Source organism: Phalacrocorax carbo, chromosome 2 (assembly GCF_963921805.1).
Source record: "Phalacrocorax carbo chromosome 2, bPhaCar2.1, whole genome shotgun sequence".
In the NCBI taxonomy this organism is placed as follows: domain Eukaryota; kingdom Metazoa; phylum Chordata; class Aves; order Suliformes; family Phalacrocoracidae; genus Phalacrocorax; species Phalacrocorax carbo.
Genome location: NC_087514.1, coordinates 157,479,743 through 157,496,194, shown reverse-complemented (window position 1 = coordinate 157,496,194; position 16,452 = coordinate 157,479,743). Strand labels below are relative to the sequence as shown.

The window sequence follows — 16,452 nt, the reverse complement described above, 5'->3', positions numbered from 1 at the left end:
CACCCTTATGTGCTGTTGTCTTATATTCTGTTTACTAGAGATGAAATAATTACAGTGTTTATACCAAAATGACTTGAAGGTTGATTGCTGATTTAATAATATCCCCTCCCCTTGGGTTTATATTTCCCATCTGAAGGTGGGAGGGTGCACAACATGCACAGAAACAAACCATATTCTTTGGGTAAAATAGAAGTATTTCCTTTCATTAGTTGTTTTACTGACTAACAACATTCTTATTATATTTTGCCTGTCAACAAATGAATGATCTGAATAAACAGAGCTGGAGCATGATCAATATGGCAAGGTCCATATCACTTTCAAGCCGTAGGTTATAATTATATTTATGAATGACAGGATTTAAATCTCCATAAATTATGTACCAAGCTTTGCATGCCTGTTCTTCTCCCTCATGTGTATATACTTTAGTATTACAATATCATACAGAAGGTTTACTGTGAAATACAGCCACAGTCTATCATACCCCCTAGTGGAAAAGGATTTGAGAAACAAGTGCCAACATGGTTATGTGCATTCTTGAAGATGAGACATAGAGCTGATGCCAGATGGAAATGAGTTGAGGTTGCACTGCATTTAAAGAAAAAAAAAAAATACAGGGAGACTGCAATTTCTCAAGATTGGAGGAAGATGAGGAGATTAGGATTGGATATTTCCAACATTAAACATTCCCTTAATGACCCTATTTCGTAAAACAGAGCTTGCCTTAATAAAGCTGAGATTTGAAATTAGAGTCACTACTTGTCTATATGTTCATTTCAAAATCCTTTAATCTCTGGAGGTTAAGAAAAGCAATTAGTAACGCTCCAGAGGATTGTGCAAAGTAAATTTTATAGCAGCGAAGGTAATTGTCTCAGGAAATGTTTGGTGGGCTTGAACTAATGACTTGCAATGTGTACACATTTCTGTGCTTACTGTGTTTAGGAATTTGAAGCTTAAGTCCATTGTTTATATTGCACCAAAGCTTCCTTTTCATCTTCTCGATTTTGGAAAAATCAAAATGCTTATACAGCTGTAAATATGTTATATATTTTATATATATAGGTATATACACATACTTATGTCAAATCAAATTAATGGGAAAAAGCACGATTAAATGAGGCATTTTTGTAATACAGTATGTTTATATAACATGATTTACAGAGCAAAGCAAAGGCAGAAAATTGCAGCTGGTCATTGTCATATAATACATAAATGGATTAAGAAGTGTACACTGGCTATTTTGTTCTCCTCCTGTTACTCATTCCAGCAGTAAATTCAATGACCACTTGATTCAGGTTTCACCAAAATTTTTTACCAGAAATGTTAATAAAAACTTATTTTGTGGAGCATTGCATCATACTCTATTTATATTACATAAGCAGATACCTGACTAAACTTCAAAGATTCAGGAAACCTGTAAAGGATGTTTTGTGCTGACCTACTACAAAATAACTTCCCTGAACTGTTGAGTAGATAATATTGATCATCACCCAGACTTAATACTAAAAAGGCACACATCTTTCACTCTTTAATATCCTTACTGTTTGAAGATTTGCTTCATTTTGCACAAGAACTGAACAAATGTCAATGTACAGCTGTATGTATTCTCACATTTCTATTGACAATTATGTACTTACAGCAAGCGATCAATTAAAAAATCTTTCTCTACTTTAGCAAACTGAGCTTCTTGAGCCCTTCTCTGGAAACTCTTAACATGCTCCTTAAACTGCAAAATGACACACAGTTTTCCACAACGTGCTGCAATACAGCAGAAAATATATTATCTATTCATATTTATATCCTTTATATAGACTAAGCATGAATTGTCTGTTTGCAACACTGTCTGCAGAAATGTGGTCCTGTGCTAAACAAATAGCTAGCATGGAGAGAAAAAGTTAAAGATTTGTTGTACTGACATCACACATTATGTCTGATAATGACCAAGGACTAAAGATGAAAAAGCGAAATCCCTCCTAAGGGAAAGACATTAATTGCTGTGCTCACCAGTTGCTTTGCATTAGAGTGGTTTACACCATGCAGCTGGATGAGGTGTAACAGACAGACCACAAAGATTAGACAGATTGACAGTTTCAGAGCAATCACATCTTGCAAATGTAACTACATGGAAACAAAGCTTAGGTGTAGATTTGATGGTTGCAGCTCAGACTTACTTCTGCAAGCTACATCTGTAGCCTTCAGAAATCAGGTAATTGTTTGGACACCTTGTACCACCCCGTTCCCTCCCCCTGAGATGATCAGTGCTGCGAGTCACCTCATGGAGCTTTGTTTCAAGGGTAGAGAATAGGGTACTACAAGGTGTCCAAATAATGTAATGAATGCTGACTGACACACTACTGTCATTACAATAATTTCAAGAGTAAAGTCACAGAAAAGGGATGACTGGTCCAGAAAGGGATGCTTTCCAATAACAGCAGTCCATGTTTGGGGGTCTCTCGAACCAACCAATACTAAATGATGGACTTCTAATCATTTTACATTAATCATTAATTCTATATTAATAATTTAATCTGTATGCATCAAAATTGTGCTACGTACACTGATACTAATTTACAGTGAAAAAGATGATGGAAGAGTATTTTAAAGATTTTACAACTCACTTCATCTCAGGTGAAGATTATTTTGCTAAGCCTACAATTTAAATGATTTAAAAAACAGACAATGCTCAATTTAGAGATTGATGCTACACTCAGTTTGTCCTATTTTTATTCTTCACAAAATGCAACTTCTGATGATTACTCAATATCTATGAATAATTTGCAGAGTTTTAAAATAATTTTTCTATTAATCTGTCACAAGCCATGAAACTTGACATTTTCACCACGCTGAGTACATGAAAGTTGCCAGCTTTGCCTGCCATGCAAATAAGGTTCTTAATTACAGTATTTAAAAGAACAAACCATAAAAGTGCTATAATTTTTTACAGCAAAAGAGTGTTTGGACCCTGAGAGAGGGAAAATGGTTTCAAAATGCTGCTTAAATGTACAGTGATTTTTCTTTTACTCCCCAAAGTTTAAGCTGAAGGATAAAAAAGTTATGTAATTTTAAATAAAGGTAATTGTATTCTTTTTCTATTTTCATTCTTCTTCTTTGTACCTTTTACTAGTATGCCTGGTACACAAATAATAGCAGAAAGTTTTAATTTTTAGCCAGTAAGCATTCAATGAATTTTACAGACTTCAGGTCTACTTACCCTCTGCACACCTGTGTTAATGGAGTCTGCTGAAATCATGTATAAAATTTGTCTACTAGGATGATAGTCACCTTATGCTCAGCTTGCACAAGCAACTTTTAATAATTAATGAAGAACACGACATGTTTAGGACTTTTGTGGTGGTAAAGGTTCAGCATGCCCATACCCTTGATAGGTGCCAGACAGAACATAAATTTATTTAATGAGGATTAAGCAGCACAAAAAGACCAAAAAACCCCAAATTTTGCTACAGCCTCAATTCAAAAAGCTACAAAACTCTGAGTGCTACAACCAGCGCCCTCCTGCTTGCCCTCTGGAGAACTTGTTGGCTTCTCCTTTAGCTCTGAGGAGACCAACTCGAGGATTTGCTCTTGAGCTTCCGCCGCCAGCTGTGAGGGAGAGACACTTGTGTTGCAAAGGAGGCCTTGCAAGTGGAATTTATTGGTCTCTTTCAGTTGCGCCTACAGAGGTATATTTGCTCTGACTGCATTTATGGCTCCTAAGGAACACAAACCCTTCCACAGGCAGGTCATGGTGCAGCTCATAGGCCTGGTTGGCTAGGGTGTAAAACCAATGTGCAGAAGAAATATTTATCTTTTTTAGCTGGGTCAGCAGGTCTGTAAAGGTCTGTAATATTCATGCAGTCTGTCCGTCGGCCCATCCATCCATCCATCCATCCACCCACCCATCCACCCAAGTGACAAAGAGAAAAAGTGTATGTTTGTGTACACAGGAGAAGCAGGTAGCCAAGGGCAAGAGAATCAAGAAAGACAGAGACATAAGATTAATTTTATATATTTCTTATAAGGGGCTATTATTTTAAACCAATCTTTACATGATAATCTTTGCATTTCTAATATTAGTTATACTATTTGTAGACCAAGCTTTAGTTCAAGAGTGAGAATCACAGTCCTCTGTTTCTATTCTCATATCTGTCACCAAGTTCTGTACCATCTTAGGGAAAATCAAGCAAACTGTCTTGAATTTCAATATACCCATCTGTAGAATGGAAATGATTGCCTGTTAATAATATGTGAAATGTTATATAAATTAAACGCAATAGCACATATTCAGTGACTTGACTGAAACAAAGAGGTATAGCCTGCCTACCCTATAATGTTATGAACTTTTATTTTATTAAAAAAGGAATATGATGGCATTCTCAGTCACACAGAGGGATGAGTAGTAGAGAAATATGAAGTTAAAAATAGATAGATATACTTCAGAAGCTCACTTATCTATAAAAACCTTCTCTTGAGTAGGAACCTGTGAGTACATGGAAAAGTATCTATAACATTGGATTTCATTCTGCCTTTGATTACAAAGCTGCAAATCCTCTGATTTAATTAGATGAAATGTTGTAATGGAAAGCCAAACTTCGTACATTTTTATTTATAAGAGTCTCCCTAGATTTTTATGGTCTTTCTGTTTTGTCACCTAGAATTCATAAAAGGCTGCAGGCCAAAGTTCTTCTTGTTATTTCAATGTATTTTTATATTTTCCTAGCAGGAAAGTTACAGTGGAGAAGGCAAAATGATCTTGGTTATATGCACATTTATTAAGGGAAAGCACACAAAATATATTGTACCTTGGGGAAAAAGCCACAAGACTAATGTAATGCTAAGGCTGAGAAATCACTCATTCTTAAGGAAAGGAATGCATAGGTGAAACTTCCACCTTATTTTTGTTTCCTTACCCTCATTCCTTTAAAAACTGATGTATCTTTGTATTATAAATTGGTTGTCAAATAAGACAATGTGTACCAGTAAACACAATGTAATGTCTTATACAAGCCTGAGTGCAATGAGTTACAGCAGTACATTTCTCAGACAATTTGTTTTCCAGATTCATTAAATCTGTGGAAGGAGTCAAGTTTGAATAAAAGTGGTTCCATTATTTCTGAGTTATGCTTTTATAGCATTTTAAACAAGATTATGCCAATTAGTCTTCGTTGGTTTGTTATTTAAAATCAAAGAACAGACGACAAATATTGCTCAACTTTTTCAAAGATATATCTTTTTACTGAGACCAAACATAGCACATTTCAAATTGAAATAAAAATGTTGCTTAATTTCTGGACGATAAATGGAATGGAAATATAGATTCAATCTATTGCTAGTTTATACTACAGCACCTTAAGGAGAGCAGGATTGACTCTATATTTTTTCATAAACATTATATTAGAACAGTCCTCTCAGTAAGTCTAAATGGCATAAATGGCAGAATCCAGAATCTGACAATCTAGAAGAAACTTTGCAAGACTATTTATCCACAGGTGTTCAACATACAACACAAGAAAAGATTAATCACACTGAATCAAGGAGAAAGGAATCATGGAGAATCGGTTCAGTAGAAGGAAGTTTGCAGAGAGAAACCTACCAAGACACTGTGCTACCTGTCCCACTACTGCTCAGTGGTTAAATAATCCTCCCTCGCACTCCCCTGCTTCTCAAGCTACTGATAATTTCCTGAGATGTTCACATTTAGAGCATACATATACCACATGTCATAATCCATCAACATGATGAAGTGAAAATACCAAGTACTGTTCCAGTGTTTAGGTTCTGGATGACTGAATATGATTAACTGGCTGATTGAGTTTTTCAGGTGTTAGAAAAATAACATGACAAACATTGAACAAAACCTATATAGCATGATTAGGACAGTACAGCCAATGCACATGTTCATAATAGGTGAGGCTGGGAGCTCCACTCATCAGTCTGCCTGCCCAACACTTCCGATTTGAACGCATTTAAAGCTTCCCCAAACTTTCACCGTTTGTTTTGATTTTCAGACATCTTCTCAGTTCAAGTTCTTTTCACTGAGATGGTTGGCTGGCTTTTCAAATTGTATTTATTCCAGCCCAACCATTTGAGCCCTTCCGAAGAACAAGAATAATGATAGGTATTGTTTGGTCTTGTAAGGCCTTTTCTTTGAAAAGGAAGTAGAAAGTGTCTCTAATTCCACTACTTGAAAACAGAGATTTGAAGCATGGCAAGAATGTGCTTGTAGCTATCATCATGATAAGCCTTCCAAATTCAAGCTTCTGTTAGATCACTTTTTACACAAAAATATGTAAAAAACCATAGCTGACACTAAGGACATACTACAGTATAATAGGAAAAATCAATCTTGACTGACTTCATATCTGGATATACAGTCTTTCTTTTCAAAGTGTTTTTTCAGCTGGATCCCTGACATCCAAGGGTGAGTGGTGGTCAAGTAGTGGAGAAGACCAATATTTTCAGGGGCCTCAACTTCATTTTTATCAAACTTCAGGAAGTATGTTGCAAATAAGGTAAAAAGATGTGAAGGTCCTACCAGTACTTTGCATTCTGCTGGTACCATCCAGCTCTGCCTCAGATTCAGATTCAGACTCAGTTCATTTGAAGCCAAGTTATTTCAGGCAGGTTTTTTTTTTTACAGACTAAGTAACATGGTCTAAACTGCGAGCTGACTTCTGGGACTGCTGGGACTGCTGGACATTTAGAATGGTAATTGAAGCCAATGGGATCTCTGTCTCAATAAGTGAAGTTCTTTACAGAAGAGGCTGAATAAGCTATACACTGAGACATCAGACTGCACACCTCATATTAGCAAATGTTTTGACATTAATCTCTTAACACATAACTCCAGCTCTGTACGGTCCTAATAATACCTCATATCTCATGTAAGTATATCTGTTCATGTTTGTCCAGCATTTTGATAGTGTGGTGAAGAGCACCATCCACAAGAACAAACCAAAACAAGAAGAAATGTATTTTCTGACCTCAAAGCAGGATTTGAATAATGTTCAATAAATAAAACCTGAAGCCTCGCATTAAACAATTAGAATAAAATGAAACATTAAGGAGTAGCTCATTACTGAGCATTTTATTTCCTACATATGGAATAAGACAGAGGGTTGCAGAAAAATACATAGGTATGATCAAATATTTCAAGACTATATCATAATTAGTCTTTATCAAAAGATTGATATTTCTGGTCAGAAAAAAAAGGATTTGTTTTCACTCCAAAATCAATATTTTGTTTATTCTTAGCACCAAAATAAAAGCTTTTTCCTTATAGACAAACTTAGTTACATTTTGAAACTAGTGATTATTTTGAATTTAAAAATTATAATGTTATATTTTCTAAATGTCAAACCACACTGCTATGGCTGCTACAAATTTTGAAAAGTATTTTTCAGCTGAAGCCTCCATACAGTTTCCATACATACCTTCAGTTAACCTGAGTTTTCATTTTTCATGTAATAAACTATTCAAGTAAAACACTGAATTCACCTCTAGTCTCAGTGTGGGTGGGGAGAGCCGTCAGGTGAAAGCTGAACAACCAACCCAAGGACTGGGCGTTTGAGCTTTAGACTCTGAAAGACTAGTGATTTGGTCTTTTAACTTACCTTTGGATGTACTATATAGATGCAACCAACTGTACATGATAACAGAATACTGGTTAAGTTTAATAGCTTTGCAATCCAGGATACTATATTAGATAATCAGAATCAGCTCTTTCAATTTGAAAAATCTATTTATAGTAGCACTTGAAATTTAGCATGGGCACTCTTTAGTTATGTCAGAAGGCAAAAATGACAAAGATGGCCGTTAAGATGAATAGGTGGAGGAAGCCAAAGCAGTAGAAAAAAATGGGGGAAAAAGAGAAACCTAGAGCAAGAGATCCTCAGTGGCAACAGGGAAAATCATGTAAAGCTAAAGAGAGAAATAAGAAGAAAAAGAAAAAAATCAGTGCTACTGAAGCATCTGTCAGAGAATGCAATATTCAGCTGAAAATCTCGCTCTTAACTGGAGGCTGAGAATGGTTGGATATGCAGTCTGAAATACTATGAAATCAGAATAATCTGTTTTCTTTCCATACAAAGGTATTCAGCTAAGCTTAGACCTGAAACCCGCCCTTAGCGATCTTCTCAGTAAATACCCCAAGTATGAGAACATTAAATAAAAATTCAGAAATAATTCGTATACTCCCCAGAAACCAAATAAATAATGTATCTTCTAGTTCAATGGCTTTGACTATAGATTCTGAGTGTCCTTTCCACTACGCTTTCAGTTTAGCTTACAGATTTCACTATTTTTATTATATTTGGATGTTTCTTGATAATCTTTCACGTTTGTAAGTTTACCCTATAATGTGTGAAGAACTGTAATTACATGAAGAAAGTCAATGCTGCAGATTGCAGAGTAGTAAAATTATTTTTTTAAAATAAACACAAACCCTTCTAACAGTACTAGCCACCTGACTTCAAACCATGATACCAGTCCAACAATCAATCACCGGGGGCATTGGACACCCATAATTAGATTATAAAATCATAACTATAGTCATTTTACGTCTGCTTGCATAATTACATCAGCATGCTAATATCCTTTTAATGGTCTCTAATGATGTAATAAGAAATAATGGAATTTATGTGACAGCTACATAACCATTAACAAAACATATTAAGCATAACTATTACTTCCATAAAGATTCAGGCTGTATCCAAAAGTGACAGCTAACATGTTGGATCTTTTCTTCAACACTGATATATTTCTAATTATGAATTCCCCAAATCTATTCCCACTCATCTGCTTCACAGGGTGAACAAAGTTTATGTCAATGCCACCTTGACAACAAACCAACTGTAGAAGTGGACTGAATGCTCTGGGAGCCAAGCCTGAGGCTATACTGTGAATTGCAGGACATCGGTTAAAGTTGGCAGGATTGTGAACAAGAGAAGATGAAATAAACTGATTACTACTGTGCATCAACTAATCCAGAACTAACATGGGAATCAGTAGGAATCTATGGTGAAAGCAATTTTTCACTTACCAAACTCCAAAGCACAGGAAAATACTAAAAATATAAGGAAGAACAAAAGATATTTGCAGACAAAACTACCTAAAGGTAGTAATATAGTTGTGAAGGAGGATCTTTAATTTTCTTTTTTTTTTTTTCTTCAGAGAAAAGGACAAGGATCTCTTCATTGAGAATTTAAAGAACTTTAGAACAACTCACCACTCACCCTCTCCTCAGTTCTTCTTACACAATTCCGGTTGAATGCTATGGCTTTGTCTACACTCTCAAATCAACCCTGTGATTCTCATTATTATGTCTTTACTCTGAAATCTTTCCAATAATCTAAAAAATTCAGGCCTACACTGTTACTTTCTTACCATTTAGAATTATTGGAGGGAAAAGAGAGAATGGAGAATTTTACACCAAGCTAATACTCAGGTCAGAGTTCAAAGTACACAGTTTAAGAAACTGAATTCCTAAGAAAAAGTGTACTTTCAGTTGCCAGTAAAATAGAATAATTTGAATCACCCACAATGCCTTAGACCAAGTAAAAAAGCGTATTGCCTGAGAGGCCTCATTTTCACACTTTGATATGTCAAAGGTGGATTAGGAATAACCATGTGCTAGTTTTGGCTGAGAAGGGGTTAATTCTCCTCACTGTGGGGGGCAGCTGCCTTTCCAGCTTCCTGCGCTCTGCCGTGTGGCGGGGGGGGCTGGGAGGGGCGGGGCCGTGGTGGGGGCGGCTGACCCCGACTGGCCAGTGGCAGGTTCATTCCATACCACGTGACGCCATGGCCAGTATATTAAGGGGGGGGAGGTTGTGGCTCGGGAACGGCGCGGCGGCGGCGGGTCGGCGGGCGGTGAGCGGCTGCGGCGCGTGCGGTTTGTTTCGGAGGTTCGTTCCCCTCCCCCCTCACTTCCCCCCACCCCGGGGTTTCACACCTCTCGTTGTTCGCCTTTACACTGCATTTCTATTGTTGTTTCTTTTAATTTTCATTATTAAACTGTTCTTATCCCAACCCACGAGCGTTACCCTTCTGATTCTCTCCCTCATCTACTGGTGGGGGAGTGAGCGAGCAGCTGTGTGGGGCTGAGCTGCCGCTAAACCACGACACCATGACACCAAGTCTTTCCTGACACCTCTCTCCATGATGCCACTCAGAAGCTGACCAGAGCCTTCAAATTCCTACAGTTTTCCAACAATGGCTGTGTAGTGATGACAAAAGAAAAAAATCAAAAAAGTGTTACTTCATTGCTTGCTGAGGCCTCTACTACTGCTATATCAGCTCCATATTTCTTCAGCATTTAATGGGTTTAACTTTCGTGAATCAAAGCATCTCATTTTCTTGAGTAAAGAAAATTTGTTATGGATGGATTCTTCACTAAATTGAGATTTGGGATAATCTTTCACAGATTTATAGATCTTTTAAAAAGGCAAACACTGTGTTTGTGTTGACAGAATATTTGGTCCTGTTTGGAGATGCTATCATTCAAAACACAGTTTTAAAATACTGACCATACAATACAAGTATTTTTGGTACAGGCACATGACTGGATATTAATGGACACAAAATAACTAGTTTTCCTAATGTTTCACATCAAAAACAAAAAAAAGGAAACGGTTGTTCATAGCTAGCTATATCACTGGAGGGATATTTTTCATTACAGAACAAATCTATAGCCTGCCATTGCAATGTTGTTGTGATTTATCAAATGATAAAAAAATAACCAAAAGGCTTTATGCTAACAGTTAGAAAGGTAGGTGAAAGTGCTCTTGTACTGTAAATGTATGAAGTTAACGAAGCAGAACCCATTGATTCCAGCAGAGAAATTGTTCCATGGGATTACCCCTTAAAGTGTGAAGCAGATTTTATTTGCTAGTATTCAAAGTCAAGGTTGCAAATTCTTTTTACAAGGAACGCCATATAATATTTTCACTTTTCCTAATTTCAAAACTCAGTTTTCATAAAAAACACATTTCGTAAAATACAAGCAAAAAGACTTTCAGCAATACAAAGAATTGTTCTATCAAACAAAATATGGGAATATTTTCCTTCTAAACAATAAAAGCCAATATGTCTGGCATTTGCCAGATTTCTAAAAAGATTCTCTCTCCAGTGGTCTATTTCTCCCTCCATACACAGTAATAGAAGAGGTAGAATTTTTTTCCAAATAATAACAAACACTTCCACTAAAGACTATGGCTTAAACCACAGTATTAAACAATGAATTACATTCACTGGAAATGAAGGTTAAACAAAAGCTGATGGCAGCATGAGTAAGGCTGAGAAAGATGTTGCACTTCAGCAACCTGATCCATGGGCCAAAACAAGCAGCCCCAAACCCTCTGAAACATAGGCAGGAACTGGATGCTACCCAGACATCAGCTATCTTCTGTGTGCCAAGATGTGACTTCTTTCCAGCAAGCTGTCAAAAACCTCCCACAGCTGACCCTTCTTTTCCATTACTTTTCTATCAAACTATTTTTATTTTCTGTTTTAAAAAGGAAGAATTAAGTTTTGTGAGGTAAATGTTCCTACCAAGATGATTTCAGAAAATCCCCAGTCTAAAATCTTTTACTGGACATGGCAAATCATAACCTCCTCGTTCAGGAGATTAACATGCAGAGCATTCATCAGTATGAATCATATGAAGAAAAACAGTAGCTCAACATAGCTGAACTCCCTGTGACTTGTTAAATGAGTAGCTGACCAAGCGGCATGACCTAGTGTGCCATGTGCAAGACTCAAGGTCGGGACCCAGGTTCTTATCCATCTCTGATGTCATTTTCCCTCTCAGCAACACTGGGTATAATGACCCTTCACAAGCCTTTCCATACCTAGAAACTGTTAAATAAAGTTGGTAACATTTTTACAGCTCTTTGAACAGACTATTTTTTCCCTATGGAAGCAAAGGAAAATATCAGTCTTTATATTTTTTTTTTTAAATAATTTGTTTCTAACTGTGTGTAGGGGACATTTTAAAGATCATCGTGATATTTTTTGTCTCTCACATGCTGTCATTAATTCTGGCATTAAAGAGTAGATATTCCCTGGTAAGACAAACTACTCAAAAACAATAAGAAATCCAATAAAATAAAAAGGGGTGAATTCCATGTACGTACTTGACATCATCGAAGACACTCATCTGCAGCTTCAGGAGATCTGCCACTTCCTTTATTAACTCCAAGCCCTTTTCCACACTCAGGGGGCTGTTGAAAGGGAGCAAGAAAACAGAGCATTACAAAAATGGAACTCATCAATACTTGAGAGGCTAAAAGTCCCAAAAGAGTTATCACCTTGGCCTCTTAGAGTCTGAAAGCCACCACTAACTGTATTCCTGTCACATAGTGATCATGATATCAAGGGAATTGGGATCAGGTGCTTCTTCAGGCATGATGAATCACCTGAATTTTCCAGCAATAAGACAAACAATAAGGTGTAAATGGAATTGTTAGGAAGTGTAATGGGTCCATGATGCAGCAACCAGTTCATCTCAGTCCTCAATAAAAAATGTAATAAAGTGAAAGGACAGAAAGAGAGAAAAGGATTGACGAGACAAGGAGGGAAACAAACAATGAAAGTTAAATTGCAGGCTCGGTATCAAATGGACAAGGGAAAAGCATATTTTTAAATTCATTAGCTTTTAAAATGAATCTTTGCCCAGTGAAAGGATACAAAATTATTAGGGATTTGAAAGTAAACAATGGGATAAGGCACACAGTCCAGAGGACACTGATTAGATAGCTAGGATTTAGTTTGGTGTGTGCATGCACTGCTGACAGAACCCCCTTTAAATCTTTTTAACCTTTGTCAATGCCACATTTACATTTTTTTCATTTAGAAAACAGGTTGCAATCAAGCACAAGAGGACCACTATCATTTAAAAAAGCACTTACCTAGATGCAAAATTTATATTTGCAAAAATTTCAGGTTATTGGAATTGTTACAACTCTAAAGGTGCATTAGGAACACTCTGTCCCTAATATACAGATCATACCTTGTTTAGTTGTTCAGTATTGTGGAATGAAACACTGAAGAATTAAGAAGTATTAAGAAAGTAAAAAGATAATTAAATGATATAGCAATGTCCAGTGAGGACAACAGACACAACATTCTCTGCCTAAATTATGATTACAGAATTATTCTCAACATTGTTAAAACTGCAAAGATCATGAAATTAAACCTTACAAGCCTGATACTTATCTAACTTATGCCACAGTAAATCAGAAACAACTTTGATGAGACTACCCCAGGGGAAAAAAAAGTTCTGTATTTTTTCCTTCAAGGATTTATAACAAGTAGGAGAAGGACGTGTCAAAAAATGTATGTACTACTAGACATGATCTTTTCAGCTGGACTAAGGGAGGAAAAAACATTTTTTTCAAAGCTCTGTACTGAGGTTATTATTTCTGTTTCACAGTGAAAGTTTCTTAATCTAATTTGATACCACGGTAATCATTGCCACAATTTTATTTATTGTCTGCAATGAGCACTGTTTATTTATTTATTTATTGCACTGGGTTCTGCATACACTGCCCTAAGGGCACCTGTATTTAAATAATGGGATGTCTCATGTGGATCTCGGTTAGGATGGAATTGCTCAACCTCCCTTCATGCTACTAACCCAAAATACCCAAGAGACCTCCTGTCACACAAGCAGAGGTAGCCCCTCAAGGCACCAGATAAATTTAGAGTTTTTCTAGATGTCTAAGACAGAAATGTTCTTCGTGAAAGTAACAAAAGAATCTGATTGTTTCTGTAAGGAAAAAAATGTACTGTAGATTATTCATAAACCCCCTATATTTCAAGGACTGACAGTAGGTAGAAATGTGATTATTCCCATCACTCTGAAAGCAGATTGTCATAGTGAATCAGGGGCTTATGTGTTAATTAAATCTTTTCTCCCAAAGATGTTGGCTTAAATTTTATGGAAATGATTGGTGTCAGCAAGTGGGCTTTTACTGTAATAGCAATACTACGCAGCGGTGCAGGCAGTGTCTGCTGTGTACACTGGTGTCGTTCTCTAACGAAGAGAGTCTCATTTGTAAAAGCTGAACCTCCTACTCCCTGCTCACCCCTCCTCCCCCGAAAAATCATTCTGCAGCTTTAAAAACAAGGTATGCTGCTACAAGCCAATGTAGGAACAGTAATGGGGGACATAATTAGAGCATTTGAATGCTACAACCCAGCAAAAACGCTGGAGAGAAAATGGTGCTGGAAGGCCATTCCTTTGCAAGCCTGGGCATCCAGGAGTAGTCTTAGTAACTCTCACCCAATACCAAACTAAAACACACAGGTTCACAAACTCACTTGTAGTTTCTTAGGCTAAGACGTTATCATTCATAACAGCACAAGAAAGCTGCAGAACCAGTACTCTTTGGTACCAGTACTATTATTGATCACACTATCACATTTGAGGATTCACATTAAGAATGATTAATTTACATAATGATATTTCCCAATGCAATTTTTCCAACTTCTTAATGTTGATACATACTAGTACTGTTCATTACAGTTATGTGACAGTTGTACTGTAGGAGAGTTGAATATTCAAAACCTTTCTCTAAAATTTCCAGAACACCATTCTCTACACTCTGTTTCTTGGCTTTTGTTTAGCGTTGCATGTTGCTCAGTGTTGTACAGTTTGTACAGTGGTTGCCTTTAGCTTTTTTTACACATAGACAATAAACCATTCCCACCAGCACGTTAAGCAAACTAGCCTGCATTGCAACCGCACCGTACACTGACATCACCTATCTGATTTCAGGTTTATACAAGGACTGTTACCAGAAGACAACTTGCAAACATCACCTATCCTCCTGCCTGTAGCCCTCACACACATCCCCAGTGCAAGCACACAGTACTCGTAGAACAGCTGCTATTTGTGATCTTTCACGTACTATGCTTGGGTTTTGGCTTACTTGATTCAGTTCTACACGGGAAGAAGATTCTGTATTACGGAGTGGGGTTTTTCTTATGAGTATGATCCATCTATTGATTGTGAGGGTTAAACAACTATAAAATTAATTCAGAGGAAAGTGTTACATAAACCAAGAAAGAAAGAGAAGAAATAGTTATTCAGTTAAGGAATGAATAGTGAGATACTCCAGACAGAAATTGTAATAATAGAAAGAAGACTCTTGAGGCAACCCTGGCAATGAAACTATTTTCTCAAGGCCAAAGACTTGGAGGAACGCTAAGGGTGGGTTTAGGGTTCACACTACTTTGTCTGAATTGTCAGGATGGTCATTTCAGTTCCCGATAGTCAGGGATGAGAGAGGGAAACCTCTTTTTGGTGACAGGCCTTGCTGGCATTCAGAGCAGCACAGCATAGAGTGAGTCTCTGGGCTATGGCCTCTCAGTTTCCAGACATAGTACGACACAGGTCCAAGTTATATGCATTATCTTTCTGGAGCCTGTGAGAACAACACATTTCAGTACACCAGTAATGGCGAACCCTTAAAACAAAAATCACAAGTTAGATAGGCCTCAGAGGTACAAAGCATGTACTGGAAAAAATAAAACCAGCACAAGCCCTACCCATGGATGCTATTTATGCTTTGCAAGTTCTCTTGAGGCTGGCTAACCCTTTCTGTGTCAAAGAAAATTAATGGCTCTTGCAGTGCCTTTAGCAGTCCTTCTTGATTTTACCACTACTTTTTCTGATCGCCTTGACGGTTTCTGATCACCTTTGATCTAGGTTTTGGCCTTGGGAAGAATAAACTGTTGGATGGCATAGAACCTTTTTGCAGATGACATAGCTGTTGCCAGCTTAGATCTTGAGATAGTGGTTACTTTGGGTTTCCTACCTTTGCTGTCATTTCACTTGCTGTAGATTTCTGCATCTTCTTTCAAGTTAACTGTGCTAAGATATGATAATAGCAGCTAAAACAAAATGTGATACATCTCACAGTTTAAAATCATTCTTTTGAGGTCCTATTTAGGCTTCCAGCTCCAGTTCTCCACAGCTTGGAAGAATATAGAGAGTCAGAAAGTGTAGAAAATTCATGTACAACTGACTTTGTTCCATTGCTTTATCTCCTGATGCCACCTCTATCAGTGAGGGCTAGCCTAAATACTATTTTTCAGTTGACGGATTCAGACCCTACTGAACCAGTAGCAGAACTCTGTCTCACTCAGATGCCAATCTCAGTCTCATATTATTTGTAGAATATACTTTGTTTGACAGGTTAATGACAACGAAGAAATAAATGGAGAATGAAATATAAATATTTCCTTTGGGGTTTACGAAGATATACGTACATATAGTTTTAAAGTCTGGCAGAGTGTCATCTGCAAAATATTTCACTGCTGCTTTTGTTTAATCTCACTTTTCAGGGCACAGCTCTTGCACTATTTAGTTATACCTGCTGGAGCATATGGCTCATATCTCTGCTAAAAATAGCCAATGTTATATGGTAGTACTACATTGTCCCTTCAGATGAAATG

The 16,452-nt window shown here is 37.0% G+C and overlaps 1 protein-coding gene across 3 annotated transcripts in view; it reads right to left on the bottom strand.

Annotated features, from left to right (window-relative positions):
- Nucleotides 1-16,452, bottom strand: part of PTPRN2 (protein tyrosine phosphatase receptor type N2) — a 675,251-nt gene that overhangs the window by 372,438 nt on the left and 286,361 nt on the right. For all 3 annotated transcript variants that reach the window (XM_064445017.1, XM_064445019.1, XM_064445018.1), the window contains one exon: nucleotides 12,126-12,212. In XM_064445017.1, coding sequence (XP_064301087.1) covers nucleotides 12,126-12,212 — 87 coding nt within the window. The remainder of the gene's footprint in view (nucleotides 1-12,125; nucleotides 12,213-16,452) is intronic.